Source organism: Sander vitreus, chromosome 7 (genome assembly GCF_031162955.1).
Source record: "Sander vitreus isolate 19-12246 chromosome 7, sanVit1, whole genome shotgun sequence".
In the NCBI taxonomy this organism is placed as follows: domain Eukaryota; kingdom Metazoa; phylum Chordata; class Actinopteri; order Perciformes; family Percidae; genus Sander; species Sander vitreus.
In genome coordinates this window covers 20,200,776-20,226,603 of record NC_135861.1, presented here as the reverse complement: position 1 = coordinate 20,226,603, position 25,828 = coordinate 20,200,776, and the positions used below count along the sequence as shown (strand labels likewise).

At 42.9% G+C, this 25,828-nt stretch overlaps 1 protein-coding gene across 7 annotated transcripts in view; it reads right to left on the bottom strand.

Annotated features, from left to right (window-relative positions):
- Positions 1-25,828, bottom strand: part of zbtb46 (zinc finger and BTB domain containing 46) — a 57,947-nt gene that overhangs the window by 19,883 nt on the left and 12,236 nt on the right. For 4 of the 7 annotated variants that reach the window (XM_078255203.1, XM_078255199.1, XM_078255205.1 and 1 more), the window contains exons 2-3: positions 18,282-18,505; positions 17,138-18,080 (exon numbers count right to left, since the gene is read on the bottom strand). In XM_078255203.1, coding sequence (XP_078111329.1) covers positions 17,138-18,080; positions 18,282-18,467 — 1,129 coding nt within the window. In that variant the 5' untranslated portion in view covers positions 18,468-18,505. The remainder of the gene's footprint in view (positions 1-17,137; positions 18,081-18,281; positions 18,506-25,828) is intronic. The other 3 variants (XM_078255204.1, XM_078255200.1, XM_078255202.1) reach the window with 1 other exon arrangement.

Sequence of the window (25,828 nt, the reverse complement as noted above, 5' to 3'; positions counted from 1 at the left end):
ACATTTCAGCACAGCAGGGTTAAGTTCACCTGGTTAGCTAAATTGCTATTTTATGCTCCTTCAGTTGTCTGACAAAAAAAAAAACAGTACAGTAATACAGTTCTGCGGTATTAAAACACAGAATGAAGATCATAGAGAGCAGGAGGTGACAGTCCACTGTGTCCGTCTCAGTGTTTACCAGATGTTACAGTTAGAAAACTGTCCAAAAAGGACAGCAAAGAACAGACTGATCAAGTTTCCTATTTTTAAGTGTGTCAGTGTGAATGGAGATTTCTACAAAAAACTATAAAAAAGCTTGTCCTTTTCAAACATAAATTACGTTTTCAAAATTAGCCGCCTTGGTGTAGACGCAGTCTAAGTGAGCAAGTGAATGAGTGAAGGAAGGGAGGGAAAGAGGGAGCAAGTGAGTGCGTGGGGGATGGAGGATTGCAGGGCTCAAGGTAATCTGGGGAGTTAATGCAGCTTAGAGGGACTGAGAGGAGTGGGAGGCAGAGAGAGAGAGAGAGAGAGAGAGAGAGAGAGAGAGAGAGATGGCAGAGGGAGAGAGAATATAAAAATAATAGGGTCAGCAGGGAAAGAGAGAAATAAATGAAGATCAGAAACAAAAGCCGAAGCAACTTAGGGGGGAAGAATGAGAGAGAAAGAGAGAGAGAGAGAGTACAGGGAGTGTAAAAGCTGGCGAGATAGGAGAGTGGAGGGGGAGAGAGCGAGCCAAGTGAGTGTGTGAGATAAAGAGTGGGCTAATGAAAGGTAGGGTGAGGCTGAGAGAGTTGGCGGGTAGGAGGGAAGTCGACAGAGAGAGAGAGCGGGGGAGAAGTCTACATGGGGAAAGAATGCTGGGTGGGGAAGGAAGGCAGACACGCAGAGCTTTGTGCAAAAAGCAAAGAGAGAGAGATGGAGAGATTGTGAGAGAGAGAGAGAGAGAGAGAGAGAGAGAGAGAGAGAGAGAGAGAGAGAGAGAGAGAGAGAGTGAGTGTGTGTATTTGCTTTATGCACAGGGGAGGAACTGGTGAGCGGGCACAAGCCCATGTCCAGCCTGGTCCAGGGTCATATTTGAAGGGTGAAGTGGGAGAGAGAGGTTGAGGGATAATGGAAAGGAGAGGAGGAAAAACGACAAAGCCTCTGGGTGGGGATGCTGTACAGAGCCTGTGGGTTATTATTGGTGTTTGAGTTAACACACTCTCTGACTCACATTGACCAGCTCCAAAGCTTGAGGCAACTAACTAGCTGTAATTACTTCTTTATTGCTACCTGGTAATGAATTTTAAGACGGGTTTAACAACCAAACAAAGTTGGCGACATCAACATATTTCCAGTTGGATATTCTGGAGAGGAATGCATAACTAATAATAGGAAATGTCTGCAAAAAAATGTATGACCACACGGACTGTGTGCACCTTCAGGCGTGCCGACTGTACGTGTTGAACATGTCCGAGTACACAGACAGCCAATGTAGGATGTACAGACCACTGTGTGTATCTGCTGTCTGTGGTGGTCTCTGTTTTGGAGTATATCAGATTTTAACACTTGTAGCGTTTTTGCTTTTTAAATCCTTAAAGTCTTTGCCAGTCCATTGTGTCCTGAAAGAAATGGTTAAGGCTTATACCGCATAAGCACAATGCTGAGCTTTCTTTCTTTATATTCTTCACATATACTGATGTGTGTCATGGGTGTGGTGACCTTCTCCAAAGCATTCACAAATTTTCCCAAAATTAGTGTCACACAGAAATAGAGAATAGAAGACGGATCAGTGCACCAGAATTACTTCACTTGTTTCAATGAAACAGGTTGATTTGTTTTGGAAAAAGGTTGGGGCTATCATACTATGTTGGAATAAACACTACTGCACTGGTAGATTTGTTCACCCTGTTTCTAGAAAATAAGACCAAAAAAACAAGACATCTAATAACTCCAATGTCCTTGAATATCTTATCAGTTTTGATTGTATGACTTTTTCAGATTTTTGTCAAGATTAACAAATGCCAGTCGCTCAAGAGTCCCCATCAAGTGGCAACCTGACAAATGTACAAAAAACACAACACATGAAGACATACGCTGCAATCATACACTCCAGGCACAGCAGGCAAGCAGATGACCAGGACAACGGGTTCCTCCACAAACAGTCAGTCATTGTGCTCCGTCCACTCTACAGAGCGGGGTGCCAGGGTGCTACGCATTCCCTGTAGAGCATTAGTGTGTGGTCCGGCTGCCCAGTGATCAGAGAGCATAAGAGCTATTGCCCCTCTCCATGCTCATCTCTCCCATCTTATAACATTAAGACTGCGCCTCTCTGTGCTTGTATCCTTGGCAACCTGCCTCCAACAATGGAGAGAGCTCTGGCCTCAGCATGGGAGACGTACGGTGCCACGGAGAGGGAAAGCAAGGGCGAGGGAGATGGAAAACTGGCAAAGAGGCTGGACAGAAAGGGAGAGTGAAGGAAGGAGTTGCAGTGTTTGTCTTGCACAGATAGGGAGGTCAAAATCAGGGAACAGAGCAAAGGGTTAAACAGAGGAAGGAAGTAAGACAGATGAGACGTGGATGAGAGGGGCAAACCTGTGCAAGCAGTGAGCTTAGCATTAGTCGATCAGTGGAAATCTGTGTCACTCTTGAGCTGAAAAAAGTTGGACAGATCTTGAGACCAAGGCAGGACAAATCTGGACCTTGAACTTCACACCTCTCCAAGAGCCTCTCAGCAGTCTAGACTGTGAAGATGCCACCGAAATAGAGGATGGCCTTGTTTGACGCAGTTCTAAATCCATAATCAGACTTCTAGCACTGTAGCCAACGTGAAGCTGTCTGTGTGTGCACAGAATATCTAAATCCAAGTTTGATTTTATGAGTTTTATTTTCATGTTCCCACTTGATTTAAAACATTACAAATCCATATAAGTGATTGATATGTTTCATGACCGCAGGACACATTAAAACCTTTGCAAACTCACAGAAAATTTTAGATTAAAAGGATGGTGATTTTGGAGCGATATTTGTCTGGAAAACCAAAACTTGTTAGGGAGACCCCACTGTTCTGCAGGGGGAAATCACGTGGCACAAGAGAAAAGTTCCCATAGCATACCCCCGATGACTATGATTTGGGTATAAGAGGTAAGAACTGTAGAAATCACACGACGGAGGGGAAAACCAGAGTGAGGGACGTATGCATATAGAGGACTGTGTTCATCTTCTTTTCCCCCACTGCAGCCAAGCTGAGCCATTGAGATTAATTGCTTATGATCAAATCAGCAAAAGCAGTGCAAATTAAAGAGTGGGCCACATCCCCACCCCCCTCATCCCTCCTCCACTGAGCCAGCAGTGGACACTGCGTGTGACAAGCCCCGGCGCTTATTCAAGGCTACAAACGTGTCATTTCCTCTTTCCCCGGAGAGGAACATAGAGCTCAGAAAGAGCTCGAAATGGAGCAAGGGGTCGTCAAACAGCGCAGGCGTGTGCACACACACATATAGTACACACAGCTTCAAATAGACACGCACACGCACAGAAAGTCAGTGCCCTAAGCAGAACTACTGATATCTCACCCCGCTTCTCAAAACTGCTCCTCTCCCTGCTTCTCTCTCCCTCTCCAGCTCTCTCATTTAGAAGCCATTAGAGAGAAGGGCAGCGCAGGACCGCATGACCCCTTCCTGACCCCTGTTACACACCCCTGAAAGGGAGGGAAGAATAGAATGAGGGTGGAAGGGAGGGAGGGAGGGAATGAGAGAAAGGGGTAAAAGATATAAAACAAAGTCATATAGTAAAGGGGAGGTAGAGAAAACAGGGAATGATAAAAGGGTGAAAGGGAGAGATGAGGTAAAGGTGAAACGTTGAGAGACATGTAACTGTTCAAGCAATGAGCCAAAAATTTTAAAAAAAAACTGAACCGTGAAAGACCAACAAAATAAAAAACACAGGGACAGATGAGCAGCATAAATATCTGGAATTATGTTGTTCTGTCAATACAACTAATTCCAATGTTTCCTATGCAGTTTCTAGTGTTTTTCTAGTAGTGAGTTAAAGACCTCCACCATCATGAAAATAATACATGTTTTAAACAAGTATTTGCAGTGCAATAAGGTGATATTAACGGTTGTCACTGCACTGGCAGATCTTTTTCACTTGTTCTAATGATACATTTTAGGACTCTCTACCAGATGATTAGACGTGCTGTCTGCGCGGTCTCAGTGGAAGGATAGAGAGGACGAAAACATAGTAGATAGAAGAGGTATGTATGAGTCAGAGTGGAAGAGAGAGGTAGAGAGGCGTGTGATAAGTATGCAGTGACTTTAGGAGAAGGGGATAATTTGGGAGTGGAGGGGAAGACGGCTAGGCTGCTTCCTTAGTCGGACACAGGAATGTAGAGCGGGCGGATCCCAGGGCCTGTGTGTGTTTCTATGTGCGTGTGTGTGTTTGTGCCAGACAGGAATCCCTAACCCCCACAAATTCCGGCTCCACTTATCAAGGCCTGAACAGAGGGGGTATGAAGGTGGAGAGGGGAGAGAGGGGTCTGAGTGTCCTGCGCTATCAACTCCACCTCTAACCTCCATCGCTCCCTTTCTCCTCTCCTGTACCACACACACACACACACACACACACACACACACACACACACACACACACACACACACACACACACACACACACACACACACACACACACACACACACACACACACACACACACACACACAACCTTGAAGCTGGATGCTGGATGCCTCTGAGGCCAGAGGAACTATGGGAAGGCCAAACAGTCCAACCACGAAAAGAAAAAGAAAACTGCCAGGGTCACAGACAATTACACCATATACATGCAACAACACACTGTCTCTCTACTGCTAATCTCACATGCTTTTCCACACACACACTCTTAGAACACATTTTGAAACCTTCTTTTACTTTTCTCAACAGCCGTCACCTTCCAGCACTGAAGTATTCTCTCATTCACTCTGAATTCACACGAGGGCCACTTAAAGTTTTTTGTCAGGTCAAATGTGGTCTCAACTGGGGAATTATTGTGTTAATAAAAATAAAAACCTACCACTGTTGTGGGAGGTTCCAACTGAAACAAGCCCATGACCCATTTTAGGTTCAGAGATACTGACTTACAAGGAAGAGAGGTGGAAGCTGAGGAGATAGGAAGAGTGGAAATTCTTTGCATGTTGCCGCTGGTGTATGAGGGTAGCGAGGACAGAGGTGGAGGAAGGTGGAAACAATGAGGAGAACGGGCAGGCAGGTAATCTGGGGCAAATGGGTTGGGGGAGATGGGGGACAGTGGGAACAAAGGAGTTTGCCCTGTTTTTGTAAAACTAGCATCATGTCTAATGACAAAGAGCCGAGGATATACAGTGCCATTGTCCCGATGTCAGTTCAAATAACTCAATGCAATCTCTTCTTTTTTCCATCTTTCTGAAAAGGTGAAACATGATCCTGGGGTTAACGGGTTACATGAGTATCTACTACAGCTACTGCGATAAAAATTCATCCCACCCATTCAGCCTCTTTTTTCTTTTCTTAAGCAGCATTTATTTTGTATGTATATATTTGTCTTCTTTATTTATTGTTAATTTCATATTAATCTTTAATATGTTTGTTTGTTTATGTTTGCACCACTCACCAAGGCAAATTCCACGCAAGTGTACTTATTAAGGCAATAAACCTTTTTCTGATTCTGATTTGAACCAATTGCGATTTTAACAAACTTAAAAAACGATTATCATTCAAAAACTACAGCTCCCATAATGTTTTTTCAGCATGACAATGCACGTTATATGTCATTATAACTGGTTCTCCATTATCCGTCCTTGTCCTAATATTTGCCTCTTTCTATACATTTTTGGGATCATACTGACATATTATCACCGTTTAAGTTAATATGGCTAACTGGTTAGCGGTTATTTACACATCCAGCAGATACGGAGCAACATTAACATTCATTTGAAGTTGTGACTCAGGTGACATGGCGAGTGTCCAATATAGTCCAATATTTCGCTATGTTTTGGCCTCTACTATACTAACTCCTGAGAAAGTTATCTGGCTTGTTAGCTGCTAGATTCTCCACTATGTTCACCAGCTAGTCGCTAGCTTAATATCTACGGTGCTTAGCTGCAAGAGTACAGTGGGCTTTTACAGTTTTTTCACAGCTGATGAGACACTGGAGAGAGCGGTTAAGTTAAGAAAGACACAAAAAAATGTAGACTTGGGTAATATTTCTCTGTAAGTTCGCCACGAAGGACTATGCCCATGAGCGACCTCTTTCTCATTACACATTATATGTTATTTGATTATTGTTAATATGGAATTCTTGATTAGGCTGTAGTCACTTTTAAAAAAAAGGTTGTTTTAAGGAGTGCTATTGTTACAGGCACGACTGGATGAAGAAGATTGACAAGTCCGTTCTCATGCTACCTGACTGGCCTCTGTCTGTCAAGCTTGTGACCTTTAACCCACAATGGAAAATGATGTTTGTTAAAGTCAGCTTAAAACAGATTAAATACACAATGATATGAATTGCTTTTTTCGAAATTTACCATCCTTTTCTAGACAAGCGGTGTGAAACGCATGACATTCCGTTGTGCAAAGTTGTGTTGTAGGGCTGGATTTATAGTCATTTGCATTTGTATGTCAGTGTGATCATTAAATAGGTTTCTGACTTGTGGAACAGAACCTGGAAGTTCCAGTTTTGCACAAGCAAACAAACAAGACACAGAAGCTTAAAGATCCCACTGATGAAGAGGAAGTTTAACCCACAGCCTAGCCTTCATTCTAACCCCCCTCAACTCAATGTGAAACCACAAGCACACACACAAACAAGCAACGACCGTAGCTCAAGTGAACGAGATGAGTGAAAACAGAAGTGACAGTGTGAATTGACAGGATGGAAAGAAAGTCCAAACAGACAGAGGGAAGGAGGGATAGAGGAGAGAAGGAGGGGACAAATAGTTGTGAAGGACAGATAGTGGCTTCCAGGACTGTCTTCAACGCCTCTATCAAATGCACACACATGTACACGCAAATACACACACACACTTGTACACAGCCCAAGCCATAATTGTCCCCTGTGGGGATTTTGGCCTCTCCCTCCTAGTTTCTCATTGCTGTTGGCCAACTCTTCTAAATCTTTAACACTTTTTTCCACTTTTGAAAAGGAGGATGGAAAGGGGGGGGGGTTGTTGTCACAAGAGAAGGAATGAGTGATAAAGGAGAAAAAGAGAGCTAAAGGAAGGAGGTGTATAGGGGTGTGACGGCGGAAAAGGGGAATGAAGGGAAGGAGGGAAAAGGAGAGAATAAATGTGTAAGAGGAAGGGAGACTTTGCCCTCCTGCGGGAACACTCCCACGATTGTGTGTACATGTGTGTGTGCGCATGTGTGTGTGTGTGTGTGTGTGTGTGTGTGTGTGTGTGTGTGTGTGTGTGTGTGTGTGTGTGTGTGTGTGTGTGTTTGTGTGCGAGTTGCACCTCGGCCAAACCGACACACCCACAGGCTGTAGACCTCTATATCCTGTTCGGGTTGTCCGTTTGTCCAAACATCATGCACAGGCACCCCCTCCCTCTCACCCCTCCTCCTTCTCCTCTTCCTCATGGCTCCCCTTTTATAACTGGTCTGACGGGGGTAGAGGCTGCAGAGGGAGTGGGTACGGTAAATAGAACAAAGCCACCTTTCTAAAATAAACAGACCAGAAAAGAGGAACATCAGGTTGACTGAAAGTGAGAGAGAAAGACAGCAGATCCAGCCATGGGCTCACTGTAAAGCACTTTTTTTTAAGGTTAAACTGTCCAGGAAAGTTCCTGTTTCTTCCTGTCAGTCAGTCTGCCAATGTATATGTTTGCCTCTCTTTCTCTCTCACGCACACACACTTTACTAGTCTCAATATCCCGGCTGCTTGCGCTCGACTAACTCTTGGTGAATGTTGGGTACAGTGTGACACATAAGCCACAGTGAGCAGTGCTGCCAGGCTCAAGGCTACAGGACCCATTACTGGCTATTAGATCACCGGAGGAGAGAGGCTTCCTAGCTCACATCACATCACATCTCCATCCCATAACTTCAAAAGAGGAGCCTTGTCATGGATCTCTCATCGAATACGAAGAGGGCCCCATCATATGTAAGGCTCATCCTTTTTTATTTTATTTTTTTTTATAGATTTTCAGTTAAAAAAAAAAAAAATACCTTGATTTTTAAACGAAGGAGATTGGTTTATGGATTTGGTTTGGTTCGGTTTCCTGCAGCGAGAGGACACTGTTCACCACAGTTTACAGACAACAGGTTACTCTTGTCACAATTTGAGATCAGGTTTTCAACCTTTTTGAAACTGTAAGAGGGATGGACGTCACGTGAGGCAAAGATAGTGCATGAGATGAAATGCAATTAAGGATACGATGATACGCCTATTTAAACAAGTTAGTGTTACTTAAACTTTCAAAGGATATTATTAACTTGGATGTCCATTGCAAATAAATTTCCATAAATCTGCTTTAAAATTATAGATGCTCCTTATTACTACAGAATTTGCCTGAGCATCATCACAGTTTTAGGTTTTCTTCAGTATCAAAGTTATTCACTTATAGTAGTCTGTACATCCATGGGTACCTTACAAACAGGAACTGCTAGTAGCTAATTTGCATAATTATAAATGGTGCCAATTTACCAACATGTAGACAAATATAGGCAAACAAAGGGGGCTTTACTTCCTGTTTACTAGTGATGGGTGGACCGGCTCTTTTTGTTGATACAAGTAAATGTAACGAACCTTTCGAGATTTGATACTTTTTGCAAAATATGGTGTCAGTTTCTCCGTGACACAGTCCATTATAGTACATGCCCATGACACAGTCCGTACAGTATGTGCACATCAGGTTCTACAACACAGCTGCTGCCTGTAGTCATATGTTCACATTAATATTAATATTTTAATGCACGACTTAAGGAGGAATTATGGTTGTACGGAGGATCTATGCAGCATGTCAGGCTAGGGCGTAGGGTCTGTATCTACACGTACCTACGTACCTACATACGTACCTACGGCGTAGATTCAATGCAGAACCATAAATTGGGCATTAGGCCTAAAGCTCATGAGCACACCGCAGTTGGAAGAACGACCATCCGAGGAGCATGCTGAACGGTTCGACAGGCTGACACTAAAAAGGGTACGGTAAATAGAACATACGGTAAATAAGGTACCCATGGATGTACAGACTAGTATAAGTGAATAACTTTGATACTGAAGAAAACCTAAAACTGTGATGATGCTCAGGCAAATTCTGTAGTAATAAGGAGCGTCTATACTTTTAAAGCAGATTTATGGAAGTTTATTTGCAATGGACATCCAAGTTAATAATATCCTTTGAAAGTTTAAGTAACACTAACTTGTTTAAATAGGCGTATCATCGTATCCTTAATTGCATTTCATCTCATGCACTATCTTTGCCTCACGTAACGTCCATCCCTCTTACAGTTTCAAAAAGGTTGAAAACCTGATCTCAAATTGTGACAAGAGTAACCTGTTGTCTGTAAACTGTGGTGAACAGTGTCCTCTCGCAGCAGGAAACCAAACCAAACCAAATCCATAAACCAATCTCCTTCTTTTAAAAATCAAGGTATTTTTTTTTTTAGGCCTAAAGCTCATGAACACACCGCAGTTGGAAGAACGACCATCCGAGGAGCATGCTGAACGGTTCGACAGGCTGACACTAAAAAGAGTCATTGAAAAAGATGAATTTACGCCCATCACTACTGTTTACAGCTCCTAAAGCATTATGGGAACCGCAGAAACAAAACTTGTAAGTAACACAAAAAATAAGAGTAACAGTGACAAAATCTATTAACATGAACCTTTTTTTTTTTTTTCAATATTTCTTTTTACATTAGAGTAGAGGTGGGTGTTTGGGGGCGTAGTTGTTATAATTTTGTCTCGGGGGAGGGGAGGGCACAGTCTCAGACTTTGGCTTACAAAGCCACTCAGGTATCACCTTCTTTTAAAGATGGAACTGAGCATTAGAACTGAGCTGAGTTAAAGAGGATGTCGTTGGATGTGTGTTTTATCATGTCGGAATCTATAGGTGTGTGTGTGTGTGTGTGTGTGTGTGTGTGTGTGTGTGTGTGTGTGTGTGTGTGTGTGTGTGTGTGTGTGTGTGTGTGTGTGCATGTGTCTGTGTGTGTGAGATACAAAAGTTAACCACAACCATTAATATATCCGTGAATAGACATTTGCCGTATATGATCAAGTTTGAAGTGTGTGTGTTGATGGGTGGGGTTTTAGCTGTGGGGGTAAAACTAAACCATAGAAACCTACCCACCCCTGTACTGTACCAACAGGACATCCTGTCAGGATGCATTCTGGGTATTTTAATTCTTAGACCTGAGTGATCAATGCCAAGACATCTGTACGTGTTTAGACCGAGTTTAACCATGCAAATGTAGGACATTTGCAGGTGTCATAAATGCATGTGTTTATATACTTGCGTTTAGGTTAGTGAGTGAATGTGGACAGTAAGTGTGTGGGCCGTGACTGACAAAAGCTCACACATGGGCCCAACCCAGGTTCACTCAGGGTGGGATGGCTAATCTTTAACCCCCTGCGCACACGCGCACACACACACACACACACACACACACACACACACACACACACACACACACACACACACACACACACACACACACACACACACACACACACACACCTCCTCTTCTCCGCCCAGCAATCCTTCTCCAGCCTGTTTCAGGGGCAGGAGGTGGAGAGGTGGGGGTGCTGACGTTTTGGAAAAAAGCCACAGTCAGGAGTGAGTAGGGGGCAGCTTCCTGTCCAAAATGGCTCTTTTAAAGCCAGTAAATTATAAATAGAGCAGGTGTCAGTATTGAAAACTGAGCGAGAGAGAGAGTGCTGCGAGAGAAAAAGACAGACAGCAAGAGTGTGAAAAATTGTGTGAATGTGTGTGTGGTGTGGTGTGATGGCATGGTGGAGTAGGACAAGGGGATTTTAGCTGGTGGACACCCATAATGTCCAGCAGGATGTGAGGTCATATGACAAAGATGGCTGGTGGGCGGTGAGAAATGATTGGTTACCACAGTGATAATGAAACTTTTTTATTTATTTTTTTAGTGGGGACCGAACAGGAGGCTGATAGGTGAGAGCCAGACAGAAATAGGAAAAAGGGGGAAAGAACAGTATTTTGGTCGTCCGTCACAACTCCCACAAGAACAAAAAAAGCACTGAATCCCTCTGTCTAACATACAACAGACAGATGAGGGGGAAATGATTGTGTATGTGTGGTAGCAGCACACAAAAAGGGGAAGGAGAGGATGGAGGGAGTAGGGGAAACTGAGGGAGGTGGAGTGAGCTGGCCACAAAAGTCAATAGGGTGGGAGGAAAGGGCTAAAATCATTTGTGCAGTCAGAGGACAAAGAGGAAGAGCAAATAGGGGGTGGGGAAGAGACAGAAAGAGGCCTGGAGTACAAAGACAGTGAGAGATAGAACTGATAATAGACTGACTGTGGAAAAAGTGAGAAAGATGAACCAGGAGCCACAAAAAAGAGACATGAATAGAGAGGAGAAAATATAGGGGAAGAGGCCTCAACACGATGTAGTTATCTAACCCATAGCGTGTCAAGACCAAGCCATGAAGAAAGGGGTTAAAAATTAGGTCCACACAGTCTAAAATATTAAATCTATTTTGGTTTTTAATGAAGGAGGAGTGAATTAGGGAGGAAATATGAGAGTAGATTATTAAACCGAGAGCGAGGAGAAAAGGAGAGAAAAAGTGGAGAGGTGTGCGAGGGGTGAGGGGGTTGAAATCTGTTCACGGTGTTTTAAATATTAAACCTATTTCAAGTTTAATGAAGTGCAAATACTATGGGGAGAGTCTTAACTGGAATACAGAGAGGAAGGGGGCGAAAGGGGGATCCGATTCATTATTTCAAGTGTTCACCTTTAGACTGCAGAGACTTGGGGAGACGGGCGCAGGGAGGGAGAGAAAAAAAAGAGAGAAAGTTTATGCAGAAGTGCAAACTAGAGGGCAGTTCTAAGGAGCGCCTTTCTGCGGGGCCCCAGGTGAGTCCAGGAGGCTCCGGAGGATGAAGGTCTGAACTCAAACAAGCCAAAACATGCAGTGCTAACCGAGCTCGCAGGAATAAACAGAAAAAAGGTTATACGGAAAAACAATTTCACTTTGTTTTGTCTCTGTGGCCATGTGTATGTGTGTCAGTGTGCGTAAGTGTTTGTGTATTAGTGGTTGAGGAGGGGAACTCTGAGGCCACAGAGAGGAGAGGAAGAGAGTCAGATAAAGATGTTGGATTTCAAAAAAGATTCTCGATGTAATCAATGTGCAACAGCTAGAGGGAAATGGAAAGAACAGCCCACGTGTGATTGAACTGTTCATGTCTACATAACCAGATGCTCTAAGCTGTGTGTGTGTGTGTGTGTGTGTGTGTGTGTGTGTGTGTGTGTGTGTGTGTGTGTGTGTGTGTGTGTGTGTGTGTGTGTGTGTGTGTGTGTGTGTGTTTGTGTGTTTGTGTGTGTGTGTGTGTGTGTGTACATCACACCGGCCATGTACCGGATTGCCAAAATCCCCCAAGCTGCCACTAAAAGGTCAGTGTGAGTTTTTTTTTTAATACCAGCAAACAAAAAATAGCAAAACTATTTCCAGTGCTGTTATTATGTGGGATAAACGTCAAGTTGGTGTTTGCCCCAAGTATAAAGGCAGTAGGAAAGAAATCAATTGTTAACTGATGTTTTCACCAGCTTAGGCTTCTTCTCAATCTGAGAGTGAAGGTGCCATAGAACGATCGTGTTCTGCCTCCAAAATAGGTGACACTTACATTAATAAAATAACAGCACTAAATGTTAAGAAAATATCAAATGGCAGAAGTTAAGGCCTTTGTTGACATAATGACACATTTAAGTCTGTAAATTACAAATCTGTAATTTTGAAATAATCATGACCATGTGATTATTCCCTCAGAAAAGACCGCTGATGTGTGGTGAACATCTGGTGTGCATCACCGTGCATATGGCGCTACACCTCCCCCCGAACACTTTGAGTGTCTATGATAAGGCAATTATTATTAATTTATTCAATTTAAATGATAAATCAATTATCAAAATAGTTGTCGACTAATTTTCTGTCGATTGATTAATCGAGTCATGGTTTGAGCACTACATGGATTACAAGAAGAGAGGCAGAAAAAAAGATCAAAAAAGAATATACTGAATTATATTAAAACAAGTGTCACGCTTTGATTTGCAGATGCTTTTTAATCCAGGTCTGGAAGAAGCAGTGGGGGCTAAACTAAAAATAATTTCAGGTAATTATTTAAAGGTTTATGACATAAGCAGGCAGGAGAAGTAGAGACTATTTAAAACGCCTCTTTGTCACCTCTAATACAGTATATTATTGTGCAGAAAAATCTACGCACATGATCAGATCACGGATGATGCTGATTTTTCTCCTTCCTAATTCACACGTTAGATTTAAAATGTTTGTGGCAGCAGACAAGGTGAGCGTAAGAAAGCGTGAGATCAACGTTTAGTGACAGAGAGAAAAAAAGGAAGTTGAGTACTTAGTGGCCTCAATCATGAAATCAAGTGAACACAGCAGATGTTTGCACGGGAAGGGGATCTAAAGAAAACAAATCCTGATTCCTGCAGCTGTTTATGTCAATACAGACACACAGCATTTTCATACAAACGCTTTGGAAAGGCTGCGCACTAATCCACTGAGCCTTTACACAGCCATATATTATCCTTATATTACAGAATAATCCAGTGAAATCCTTAGTCAAGCAGCCCTCGTGTTGTAGGTAATGTAAGCGTTTCTAATGGTAAAGCATGGACACAGCTCACAGATGAATGAGAGTGTGTGTGTCTAGGCACTTTTCATTAATAAAGAATGAAGCAATTAAGCTAATCTCAGACTGAAGGTGCCCTTTCTCCTTTATACCTACCATATCCCTTCATGGAAACTAACAACTGGACTTCATGGAACACCCATGAGGCTACATCCACACTACGTTTTCAGTTTTAAATAGCGTTTTGAAAGAAAATCGATCTCCGTTCACACAAGCGTTTAGGCTCCGTAGCAGAAAAAATCCCACCCATATTAACACGCATGTCGCATGACCATTTGCATACACTGGAATACACTGTAAACAGGAAGCAGATTGTCTTTAACTCTGCTGTCAGAAATCATTGATGTATATGTTGAAAATACAGAAAATACTGTCTGTGTGCGTCACCGTTTCCAAAGGTCTCTGTTTCTGCCCGTCCAGACTCTGTGTAAGGGGCTCGGAAACGGCGGAGTAGTGTGGACGCAAAGCATAAACATAGCAAAAGATACGCGTCTTTAAACAAAAACTTATTAGTGTGGATGTAGCCATCGTTGGTGTTATAAATCACACCTGTGCCTTTTCCTGCTGTGACAAGTTAAAATGGTTATTAATTCTTTTCTTGACAATTTTGATAATGGTTGAAAGTCATTTACAGTATCAAGCAAACATTGCTTAACGTAGCCCACATTTTTTTTTATATCCTTGAAAGTTGAATAATTTGTACTTGGATGAACTTGTCCACACACACCATTAGAAGTGATAAAGTAATGACTGAATGAATGTATGGTACACATCGTCAAAACGATGCAGCATATAGGCCTGCTATTTAAAAGGATAATCCAACAATCACAGTGATACTGTGTTGTCATGTTTTATATTTTGTTTTTATTCATTATACAATTATTATTTTAAGTGTTTCTAGTGTTTTCTAATAAGATGGAAGTCGTCTTCTGTGCGTCAAGCAAACTGTGTCATAGCTATTTGCTGTGTAACTTGCCCACGTTGCAATGCTGTCAATGTTGTAAAACTTTAAATAGAATTTTACATCCCTTTCTAATTCCTTGGCCCTCCCATATGCCCGTAAATCTGATTTAGATCTTCTACTGCAGGTGACAGAATCTGGATTTAAGGAGACTTTAGACTTAAGTAGACAAACTCTCATAAGCCCACAGGGATCCTCTGTATTTTTGACCCTGACTTTGGTCAAAATAAAAAACAACACACTTGTCCTCACTTTAAAGAACTTCAAGGTATCGCAGCAGAGCACTCCCACAACCTAAACATCACACCACCACCTCTGATCCAACAATGGCCTCACTAAACCTGTTCAGCAATCCCCTAGATCTTCGCTAAACACACAGAAACCACCTCCTGCAAACTGACTCAACACACAATAGTGAATCAGATCCTGTCATACACTACCACTCTTAAACGTCATGTAAGCCCACTGGTAACATGATATTTTACAACTAAATGGCAAGATCTGCCCTCTGAAGGTGTGTGTGTGTGTGTGTGTGTGTGTGTGTGTGTGTGTGTGTGTGTGTGTGTGTGTGTGTGTGTGTGTGTGCACGTGCGCGCGCACTGTGGGGCCCAAAGCGTAGATAGTCATATAGTTAATAATCTCATGATACAAAGACTCCTGTTTCCTTCTTCCCCCACTGTTCTCCATTGTGAGCCTAGTCCCGAAACCCAGAAAGCGGGATGAATGGTTGTGTTTTGGCTAACACCACTTGAGTCTACACCAGCAGCAACACTAGACTTCCTCTAACCTTTAGGTGAGAAAACGCCTCTCTTGGTAATGGCTGCACCACAGCCAGACTAAAACTCTACCTTCTATCACAGTACAGAACCAAGAAACTGGCCAACAAGCTTAATAGTACCATTTACTTTGTGGGTCTATGTGGCTATGCATGCGTGTGTGACTCTGAAGCTCAAGACAAGATGTACTTGTGCACCGTAATAATGTCTGACTGCAGGTCACAAGATCTGGGACTTAGGACACTTAGAGCTAAGGAGACAAACCCTCATAAGTCTGTACGGATGCTCTGTTTCTCCGCCTTTCTTTTTTAGTCTCTTTCTTCTCTCTCTCCTTACCCCTCTTATCCATCACTCTCTCTCTCCCTTTCCCCTCCTCTTGCCCTTTCCAGAAGGTCCTTCCCTAAACCCAAGAGAGAGGGGGAGGAGCCTGGGATGGTGAGGACGCGCTGGTAATCCGTGCAGTGACCCAGGTCAATTCAATTATCCTGTTTTCTTTCGCTGTGCGACGCGTGTGCCCATTTCACAGCCAACTCCCTTAATGCGCCCAGGATTAGCTTCTCTTACTTTTAATGATCTACCTATCGACGCTTTGGGCCCCACAGTACACACACACACACACACACACCTAAGTGTTTTACCTTAGTTTTTTAGTGTAAAAAATTCACTAAACAATTCTGCAAGGCTGAGGATCAAGAGACACGTTCTTAAAATAAAATAAATATGAGTGCTTGAGTGCGTTTGCGTATGCATTTGCTTGTTTATGTGGGAGTGTGCGTTACATAAACTGCTGTAAGAAGAGGATTGTATTAACCATCTGCATTTCACACCTCCAAGATTTTAGATAATCATTTTAGGCCTAACACGTTAGTGTAGAACCTCGCTAATCTCAACCCAGAGGAGGAAAGAGGTCATTTTACAGTATATGAGTAAATTGTGCGGCTGGCTGGCATGCATTGAAATATCCACAAAGGATTCAAAGCATTAACTGCATATGTACTGTAAAGTGTCATGCAAACTATGATGAACTTGAGTCAACAAAGCAGCTGGATCGCTCGCACGCAACTGCTGCCCTACTGTTTAAAAAGTGTGTTTTAAAAGAGAAGCACAGATAAATTAGATTATACTGTAGTTGACTGTTGAGACAACACTTTAACCTAATTATCTAACCTTATCTTATTATCTCACCAGTCATTCACTTATTACATGAGTGGATAACTAAGTAGGTGCCGACGTGGAAACTGCAGCAACTCTGGAAAACTCGAAAGTCATCAAATCAGAACCGCAAGGTGCGTTTTCCAAGACAGAAGTGCAGCTCTGCTTTCTTTTGGCCTGCGTCCATCCTTCCAATTTTAAGAGCCAGGCAAATTTAATTACACCTGCTTTTGTGACACTAAGCTAATAATCTAACCAACAAATCCACTATAAAAACAGTATTTGGACCTGAAAACGTATGGCTTGCTTTCACCAATTCTAAGTCTATTTTGTCTATAGCACATAAAATATGCAGTAGCACTTTTCTAAGACAGGAGACAGTAAACACTGTAAGAAGCAAATTTGTCAGCCTTACCTGGGATTTCCTGTCCGTTGTAGTTCCATCCAGCCACAGCCAGCATGGAGGGCAGAGGAGAGCCAGGCCTACTGTCCCTTTCTCTCTCCCTGTCCCGCTCTCTGTCCCAGTTCCTCTCAGCCTGCTGGGTAATATGCCTAACAGTGTCTTTGTTCTTCCTGTTCTTCCTCCGCCCTGACCCTGATAGGGGTTGCCAGGGTCCCTCTCCACCTCCTCCAGCAGCCCCTCCAGCCCCTTGCTCCCCCTGGCTCTGGGCTGCTCCTCTGGGAGTGTCCCGGGGATGTGAGGAAGAGGCGGGGGACACCTGTTCCTCTTTGACGGTGACAGGCCTGTAGTCGTGTGGCCAGGCGGGCTGAGAGTCGTGGCAGGCTTCTTCCTGGCTCTCATGGCTCTTGGGGGGTTCTTGGTCCTCCTTGCCATACATGCTGCCTCCCTCGTGGCAGCTGGCGATGGCCGAGTCCCCAGAAGAGTTGGCCGGGCTGGTGCGGCGCACCAGCCAAGGGGAGGTGCTGCGACCAGACATGATGGAGGCCAGGGCTTCAGAAGCCATGCCCACGATCCCTCCTCCTCCTCCTCCTCCTCCTCCTCCTAAACCTGTTCCCGGACCACCCCCTGCACCTGCTATACCCAGTCCTCCTCCACCTCCTCCACCTCCGCCTATGCCAGCGGCAGCAACAGCTCCCATCTCAAAGTCAGCCAGTTCGTCAGCCATCTCAGAGCGGATGCTGATGTCCAGCGCAGCCTTGATGAAGCTGTGGCATGCCTGGACAATATCCGTCATCTGCAGGTAGCTGGCAGCTGACATGACCTCGATCACGTTCTTACTGGTGAGAGCGAGGTGCGCCGAGTACATGAAGTCCAGTATGGCTTTGAAGCCTGTCGCCGTGACAATGTCCAGGTGAGTGACAGTAGTCTGGTGGTGAGGCTCTGCCCCTTTTTTAACCTGAAGAGTGAGAAAGATTATTCATAACAGTTCTTGTTTATATATCTCATGCAGTAAACCATTTTTAAACACAACTTCTGACATTGCTTTATCACCTGAAAACTAACAGACTAAACTAAACCAAACTACTATGATCTGAGAGAAAAACAAGCACTTAACACACTCACTTGACCCGTCCTCCCATGTGTAGCAGTCCCTTACCTGGCAGTAAAGAGTCTTGAAGTAGCGTGAGGAGCCCAGGAGCACGTTCTTATGGGCCTTGAAAATCTTTCCATCCACGATGACACAGGCATCGCAGAGGATGCCGTGCTGCCTCTGCTCATTGAGCTCTCTGAGGAGCTGACGGTAGTGAGAGGAGATCTCCATGTCCTCCTTCCTGTTGTTCATCTGTGTAGCTGAACAAAAGCCTCTCCTCCAAACGTCTGCTGGGAAACAAAAGAAGACGAGGCAATAAATTAACTTATTGTAATATCAAAATATTGCAAGTATACAGAATATGTTACCGTTAAATGTACAGTTTGACTGTACAGCAGCTGAAAGATACAGTACAGGAGCAAAGGAATCTAAGCCATTTTGTAAATTTTAGTCAAGAAAACCAGGTAACAGGTATTTCTCCTCTAAGTCCGTATAAATGGTTTACGGCTGTAGCTAAATTAAAACCCCAAAATGTCAGATTCATTTTCACGTAAGGGGAAAGAAAATAAGCAAATATAGCTGAACCACTCCTTTAAAGAGCCAAGGTAAGGATATCTCAGTAATGACTGTGACATGAAAACACTGACATCAATAGAAAGCACATCTAAACTGCTGTTGTTTGATGTCTAAAAACAGCCCAGTACCAAATAGTCAAAAATCTTTGTGTTTAAACCGTGTCTGACAGGTTCATTTGTGTGTGTGTGTGTGTGTGTGTGTGTGTGTGTGTGTGTGTGTGTGTGTGTGTGTGTGTGTTAGCTTATTAAAAATGTCAGCATAAGCGTATCACTTTCACAAAACAGGTAAGAGGGAGAAAAACACCTAATTTAGTACAGACCACTTTACCATTAAATGTATCAATAAACAACACAGCCTCAGTTCCTTGTTATTTTTTTTCATCTCTCCTTCGACTGTGAATATTCAATCAACTGTCTAGTTAAGACGAAAAGTCACTCTTGAACCTTCACCTCAGTGTTTCTGATCTTGCACAGTTCAGTCTGGGTTGTGAACACAAAGTTTTTCTTAAAACTACAGAGAAAAGATTGTTAATGGCAATGTGTGGAGCTACTCAACTGTCAGTGAATGAAGATCCAACTTTTCAGTATTCATTGACAGGATTCATGGAGGTGTGACGGGGATCGTGGCATATTTTACTGCTACTCTTACTAAATAAAAAGCCACAGAAAAGCTCTATATTTGAATTTTCACAATCTATTAGCCCCTGAATATTCTTCTCTGGCTTTTGGGCTCACAAATATTGATGTGTAAGATGTAGGTGGGTTTTATTATGTCCTATGTTTACTTTCTGCTGTGTACAAGTTAGATGGCCTACAAGAGGCATTTTGAGCTCACACAACAGAAGGAATGCAGGTGAAGGCCACAGAGACAGGAGAGCAGAAGGAGACAAAGGGAGATATGAACAGTGCTCTATTTTGGACCATTCAACCAGGTGGCAGAAAAACAAAAAGAAACTGCATAAATCCTTGCAAACACACACACACACACACACACACACACACACACACACACACACACACACACACAGGCAGTGCATTAGCCAGAGCATTAGCAGCCACCGCTCCCGCTCTCGTCTTGGTGAGGGCTAAATCGCGTGGACGCAGAGTGTTACCAAACGCAGCAGTGATTTGTTTTGGGAACACCACATCTGTCAGCTCTCATGGGCCATTCTGAGAGATGACAGCTCGGGTTGGCCAAGGTGACAGCAGCGTTTGCTCGGGGGCCGGCACACTTCAGGTCATGTTTAGCAAAGCTCTGCTCAACCTGATGGCTTGTAAGATCAGATAAATCCACAGTGTCTCCCACATCCACTTGGACAAACACACCTTCTATGAGCAGCAGTGGACGAGTGGATGGAGTGATGGTGACAACTGCTGAAGCCTCTCTTTCTCAAAAAACAAGACAAAACTCTCCAGAGTTTGATCAATCATAGCTCGCCTTTCACTTTGACTGGCATTTATTCAAGTCTTAGAAATAAGGGATTGTGAGGAGGAAGGAACTCGGACGTGAAGGCAGAATAACACAACAGTGTCCCTCAGAGTCTCAAAAGGCAAGTTTTGACGCAAGAGTTTTTACCTTCAGCTCACACACTTCTTAGAAAAAAAATCTATTGGCAGTCTAACCTTGAGATTCTTTCCTTTCTGCATTGTCCTGATAGAGGTATTTAGAGTCTTTACCTCTCACCTTCGGAGACAAACCGAGCGGCTCTAAAGACACAGAGGCTTCCCTCCTCTCTCTTCTCTTCTTCTCTCAGGGCCACTGGCACATTCAATTGTATAGCCCCAGTCTATAGGACAGGCTCCCTCTCAGACCCACTAGTCATTTATTCACTGAAAAATACCTCAACACCTTTTCAAGCCAATGTGGATGTTGAAATACAGGGTCACTGTACAGCACATGGTGGTCAGCAGCCCCCATTGAAAAGTGTCTCTACTGGTAGCTGAGAAGAAGCAGTGAAATATATAGTATAATAGTAATTTGTCTCGCAAAGGACTAAGAGAAAGAGAAGGAGAGGTCTAATCAGATGTATTGCTTCAACAGACTCCGAGACATACTGAGTCAGTAGTTAGGCAAAAAAGAATAACTTTAATGGAGTGCGCTTTGACCTCTAAACTCTTTGCTTGCCTAATTGGCTTGTTTAATTTCAGCATGTCCAATTCCCTCCAGTCAAAGACCCCTTTTACAGAGGAACCAATCTCAACGCTCCCCTTACTACAGCACATAACACCCACAAAAACCTCTCCAGTCTTCATCTTGGCTTTTTCATTTCCTCAGAGAGCTACTCCATCTTACCCCACAAGCTTAGACCATTAACAGGACCAAAACTCGCTGTCTGTGAGTACAGCCTTGATTTATAGCACACTTTTCTTTTTCCTCAAATATACACTTGACACGAGATAGGAAAGTAAGATAAAATGAACTTGTCAGACAATCAAGTAAAGAGAGAGGGACAGAGAGACTTTTGCCTCACATCAAAAGCATTAGCAGTCTCAACGAGTCTACAGAAACAAAAAAAGCCTGCTTTAAGGATGTCACGGAGCAGAAAAAAAAAGATTTACTACCTTCTATGAAATGTCACCACAAAAAAAAGCAAGGAAAAAGTCATCAGGAGGCAGGCTGACAGTCTGTGAGCGCTTATTTGTGGTCAGAGACGATTGTTTCAGTAAAGCATGCCACCAGAGCTCCGAGTCCCTGTCACCCTTCTGAGGCCAAATCAAAAGTGACTGTCCTGCTTAACCCCCCTCCTTCTCACACAAAAAAAATCAAGAGCCCTGTTCCCCACATAACACACACACACACACACACACACACACACACACACACACACACACACACACACACACACACACACACACACACACACACACACACACACACACACATTCATCCCCTGCCCCTAAATACACAAACACACGTGTTCACACGCTTAGCAGAGCCGTCATGGCATCACACCCGGTTTGTCCTGGTCACATCAAAGCAAAGTCACTTTAGGCCCCAGCCAGACGACTAAAGAGATGCGACATGTGATGGAGTGAGAGAATGGGGCTTCCTCCTTCTTGTGTTTCTTTTAATGCAGCCTGTCCCTTCAAGCCACTTCTCTGCCTCCTTGACCGCACAGGACCGTGGGGAGACAGTGCGCAAGGTCCTTCTGGATCATTGGCAGAGCAATACTTTGTTTGTACAGGGGTTTAACATCGACAACTTTTATGGGGGTATATTCATACATCACACCGGATGAAGATGTTATAACACACAAAAACATCTTCTCACAGGGTGATAATATATGATTACCCAATCTAATTTAGCAAATAAAACTCACTTAAAGCACACTTTCTCTTTGGTAAAATGTCTGTATATTCACTCCTCATTAACATTCTTGCAGGCACAAGGTTTAAGTGGCTGCAGGTTTCTTTATGTGTTAGCGCTATCCAAGCAAATTCATACACTCTCAGTTATATTTATTTTAAATTAAGGGATTTCCAGTTGGTCAGGGCAAATTATAATTTAGTGGCCGGTGTGCTGCTTGCAAAATTGCCACCCTAAGCTAATCACTCTACATTCAAATTGTGGCCCTCTGCTCAACGTAACAGTTCTGCTCATTATTTGATAAAACCAATTTGGTTGGACGAGCATGTCAAACTTGAGTTCACAGAGCCCCTTGTGCGATTGGTAAAATCAATAACTAAATCCTATTAATAAATAAAGAGAAAAAATAGACTGATAACATCTAAAAATAACAATTTCACGTGCAGACTGAACTTATGTCTGCTAATGCAAAAAAATACCAAAGGATATGTGCAGTTTTGGTAAATTTAAGATCACTGGGACCAATTTCTTTCATCTTTGCATATCAGCACTTATCAATTTTTATATGAACAAAGGGTCAAATGCCTACGTGCAATGTGAAATTGGTTGCTCTAGTAACACACCATAGCTAATTATCATGCTACCTGCAGCACCAAACAGTCGACAGACACAGTTAGCAACAAGCTAGAACATAGTAGCGTATTTAACGAGCCAGATATTTTTCTCAGGAGTTGGTGGAGACCAAAACAAAGCTAAAGCTTAAATTTATTAGGTGGCCAGAAACACAACTCCATATGAATGCTAATCTAGCACCATATTTGCTGGATGTGTAAATAAGTAACTGCTTGCTAACTCATAAACTTTATGATAATATATCAAATGTTATATTTACAGATTGTTAGGCTGCCCCAAGTGGCCAGACATCTGCTAATGGAGGTTTTGAATTGAGGTTTTTTAACAGTATAACAATTAAAACCCTTAACATCACGAATCAACACTAATATTTTGTTCAGCACAAATTAGACATATTAGGCCACAGTTTGTCAGTTGACTGGACTCTACTGTAGTCTTTGACTCGTCTAAGCACGGTGCTGCAGTGATTCTCCAATCTTTATGTACAGACACATTATCGGTTCTTGTCTTTCTACTTTTAAGGATCCTCTATCAGTAGTGAATTCCCTCCTTTTCACATCTCTACTTTTATCTTGGCACTGTCATTAACAATCAGCAGGGAGGACACAGTAAAACTGGCCAGAGATTGAAAAAGTAAAATAATGTGAAGAGGGAGGAGGAGGGGGATATCAAGTCAGGATTCAGTAGCCAAGAGTTGGCAATGATGTTGTCAACCATCCCAGCCTCATGCCTCAGCTACAAAACTGTATCAGTTAAACTAGAAAAATGTTTCTTTTTGCAAATGTTCTAGTAGTAACTTGTACCAGAACACCAACATATCATGGCAGGCAGTTTCTGTGGAAAAGGCAAACAGGTTACCAGGTATGCTCTACATGAATTAGGTATTATGTAAACTTTTCAAAACAAAGTAAAAGAAATTATGTTAGCCTCAAGAAACAGTTATTACAAGAATCTCTGACATTATATGCTAATATCTGACAAATTTAAAAAGGTACAGGAAGAAAGAATTGGTTTACTTGCAAGTGGACATTTCCCATATAATGAGAGAAAATACTGAGGAAAAAATTACAGCATGCATAAGTGGAATTAAAATGATATTCAGCTGGACAATGCAGGCACTGTTCTCCAAACACATGACATTATGATCGAGGACAGCCATTACTTCCCAGAGGCAAATCTACTACTACTTCTACTTAAAGAAAATATGAAAGTTGTATTAGACTTAGAAAGCTTACTGCCATTTTTTTTCAGAATCACAATGTAAACCCGAACGTGTGATAATTGCTAAGATAAGAAACTTTATTGATCCCATATCGGTCAAAAATGCAAAATGAAAGAAGTGATTAAATGATAAATAAAAATGCAATTAGACAAAAATACAAATACAATAAAATATCTATACACTATATACACCTTTCACTAATGCAGATATGTACATGATAGATAATTGCGCAGAATAATTGAACAGGATAATTGCACCCATAATTGTAATACACACATGGTGTAGCATTGTCTTAGAAAAATACATACAATACAAACATTTGCAAATAAGAGGCCCATGAAGTTACAAAGAAATGAAGCAAAGAGAAAAGAGCCGATAAATAACAGTGAAAAACAGAGAGAAAAGAGATAGAGCATAAACGCAAACACAGCAAGCCTAGAAAGACAGAGACAGACGATCGAAAGAGGGGGAGACAGGAAGAGAGGGGAGAGTGACTCAGGCAGCCAATATTTTTTAAACAGCTTTGCTTCCACTCAACTGGGCATCAAGGCCATTATCCCGGGGTTAATCCCCAATCCGACGGAGCTGGCAGCCTTCCGGGACAAGCCAGGGTGGCAGCCCATCAACAAGGCAGGCACGGACAAAAATAATACACACATACTCACACACATGACACACATGCACACACAGGCAGGCATGCAAGCTGCAATTAGAAGAAAAAAATAACACTTGCAAGTTGTGAATGTTTCATTCTTAGCTTCTTTGACCTTTATTTTCTGTTGGAGATAAGCTACTGTTCATGTTTGTCTCTCAATTTATCTACTTTATATCTCACCGCGCGTATTCCTGTCTTTCATTTCCCTTGTTTCTCTTATTCCACAACCTCCGTCTGTCCACCTTTATTTTTTCCACCTTCCCCACCAGCTCTAATCACACATTTTGCACCTAGACTTTCCTCTTCCTTTCTCCGTGCACTCTCCGTTTCTTTGGCCGGCATCCAAAGAGTCAAGGTGGAGGAAGAGATTGACTCAAAGAAGGATAGCCATGTCATGTGGAGAAGGACCAAAGAGGATCCAGGAGGCTTAGGGAGATTTAGCACTACTCCCTTCATCCCTCACCCTCTGCCCCCAGTCCCCTATACACGCACTGCCCGAAAGCAATACCTAGACCCTCCACGTCTACCCCTGAAGTCCTTCATGCTGCTCATCATGCTTTTTGCACGTTCATATTCAGTGCACCTGCCAGAAGATCTGCCTCTATTATCCTCCCGTCCAAATTTTGACACTAATGTGTACAGTTCAGCAGCTCCAGGGGTACCTTGCCCTCCCCTCTGACCTTTAGCCACACAGGTGTTATGCCTAGAGTTATCCAATGAAAATCAATGCATAGTAAGGATGGACTGGGATCATCCCAGATTGACCCGAAAAAAATTCTAAGATGTTAAAGTTTAGTGTTGAGTTTCAACTTCACCTCAATTCCTCCAATGAACCATAAAGTGTCAGTGACACTATTTGATATATCAAGAGCTTCACAAATAGAGTGAGAAATGTCATATCACCCCATCTACCTATCTCTCTGTTTGTCTTTTTTTCCTGTGTCTTCCTCTTTTACACTTGTGCATGTGTGCATGTATGTGTGTGTAGTTTCTGGGCTATCTTTCTCTCTAGGCCCCATAAGCCTGCTATGTCTCCCATGGTAACTCCCTGACTGACGACCCGGGGCTTAGCCTAAATTCTCTCTCTATTAAAAGCTGTGAAATGCAAATAATGAAACATCTCATTACCACTGTCGGAGAACCCAAAATGAAAAGGGGGGGGGGAGGACTGTAAGACAACGAAGTGGCAGGAGAAAGAGGGCTATACAGGAGGGAGGGAGA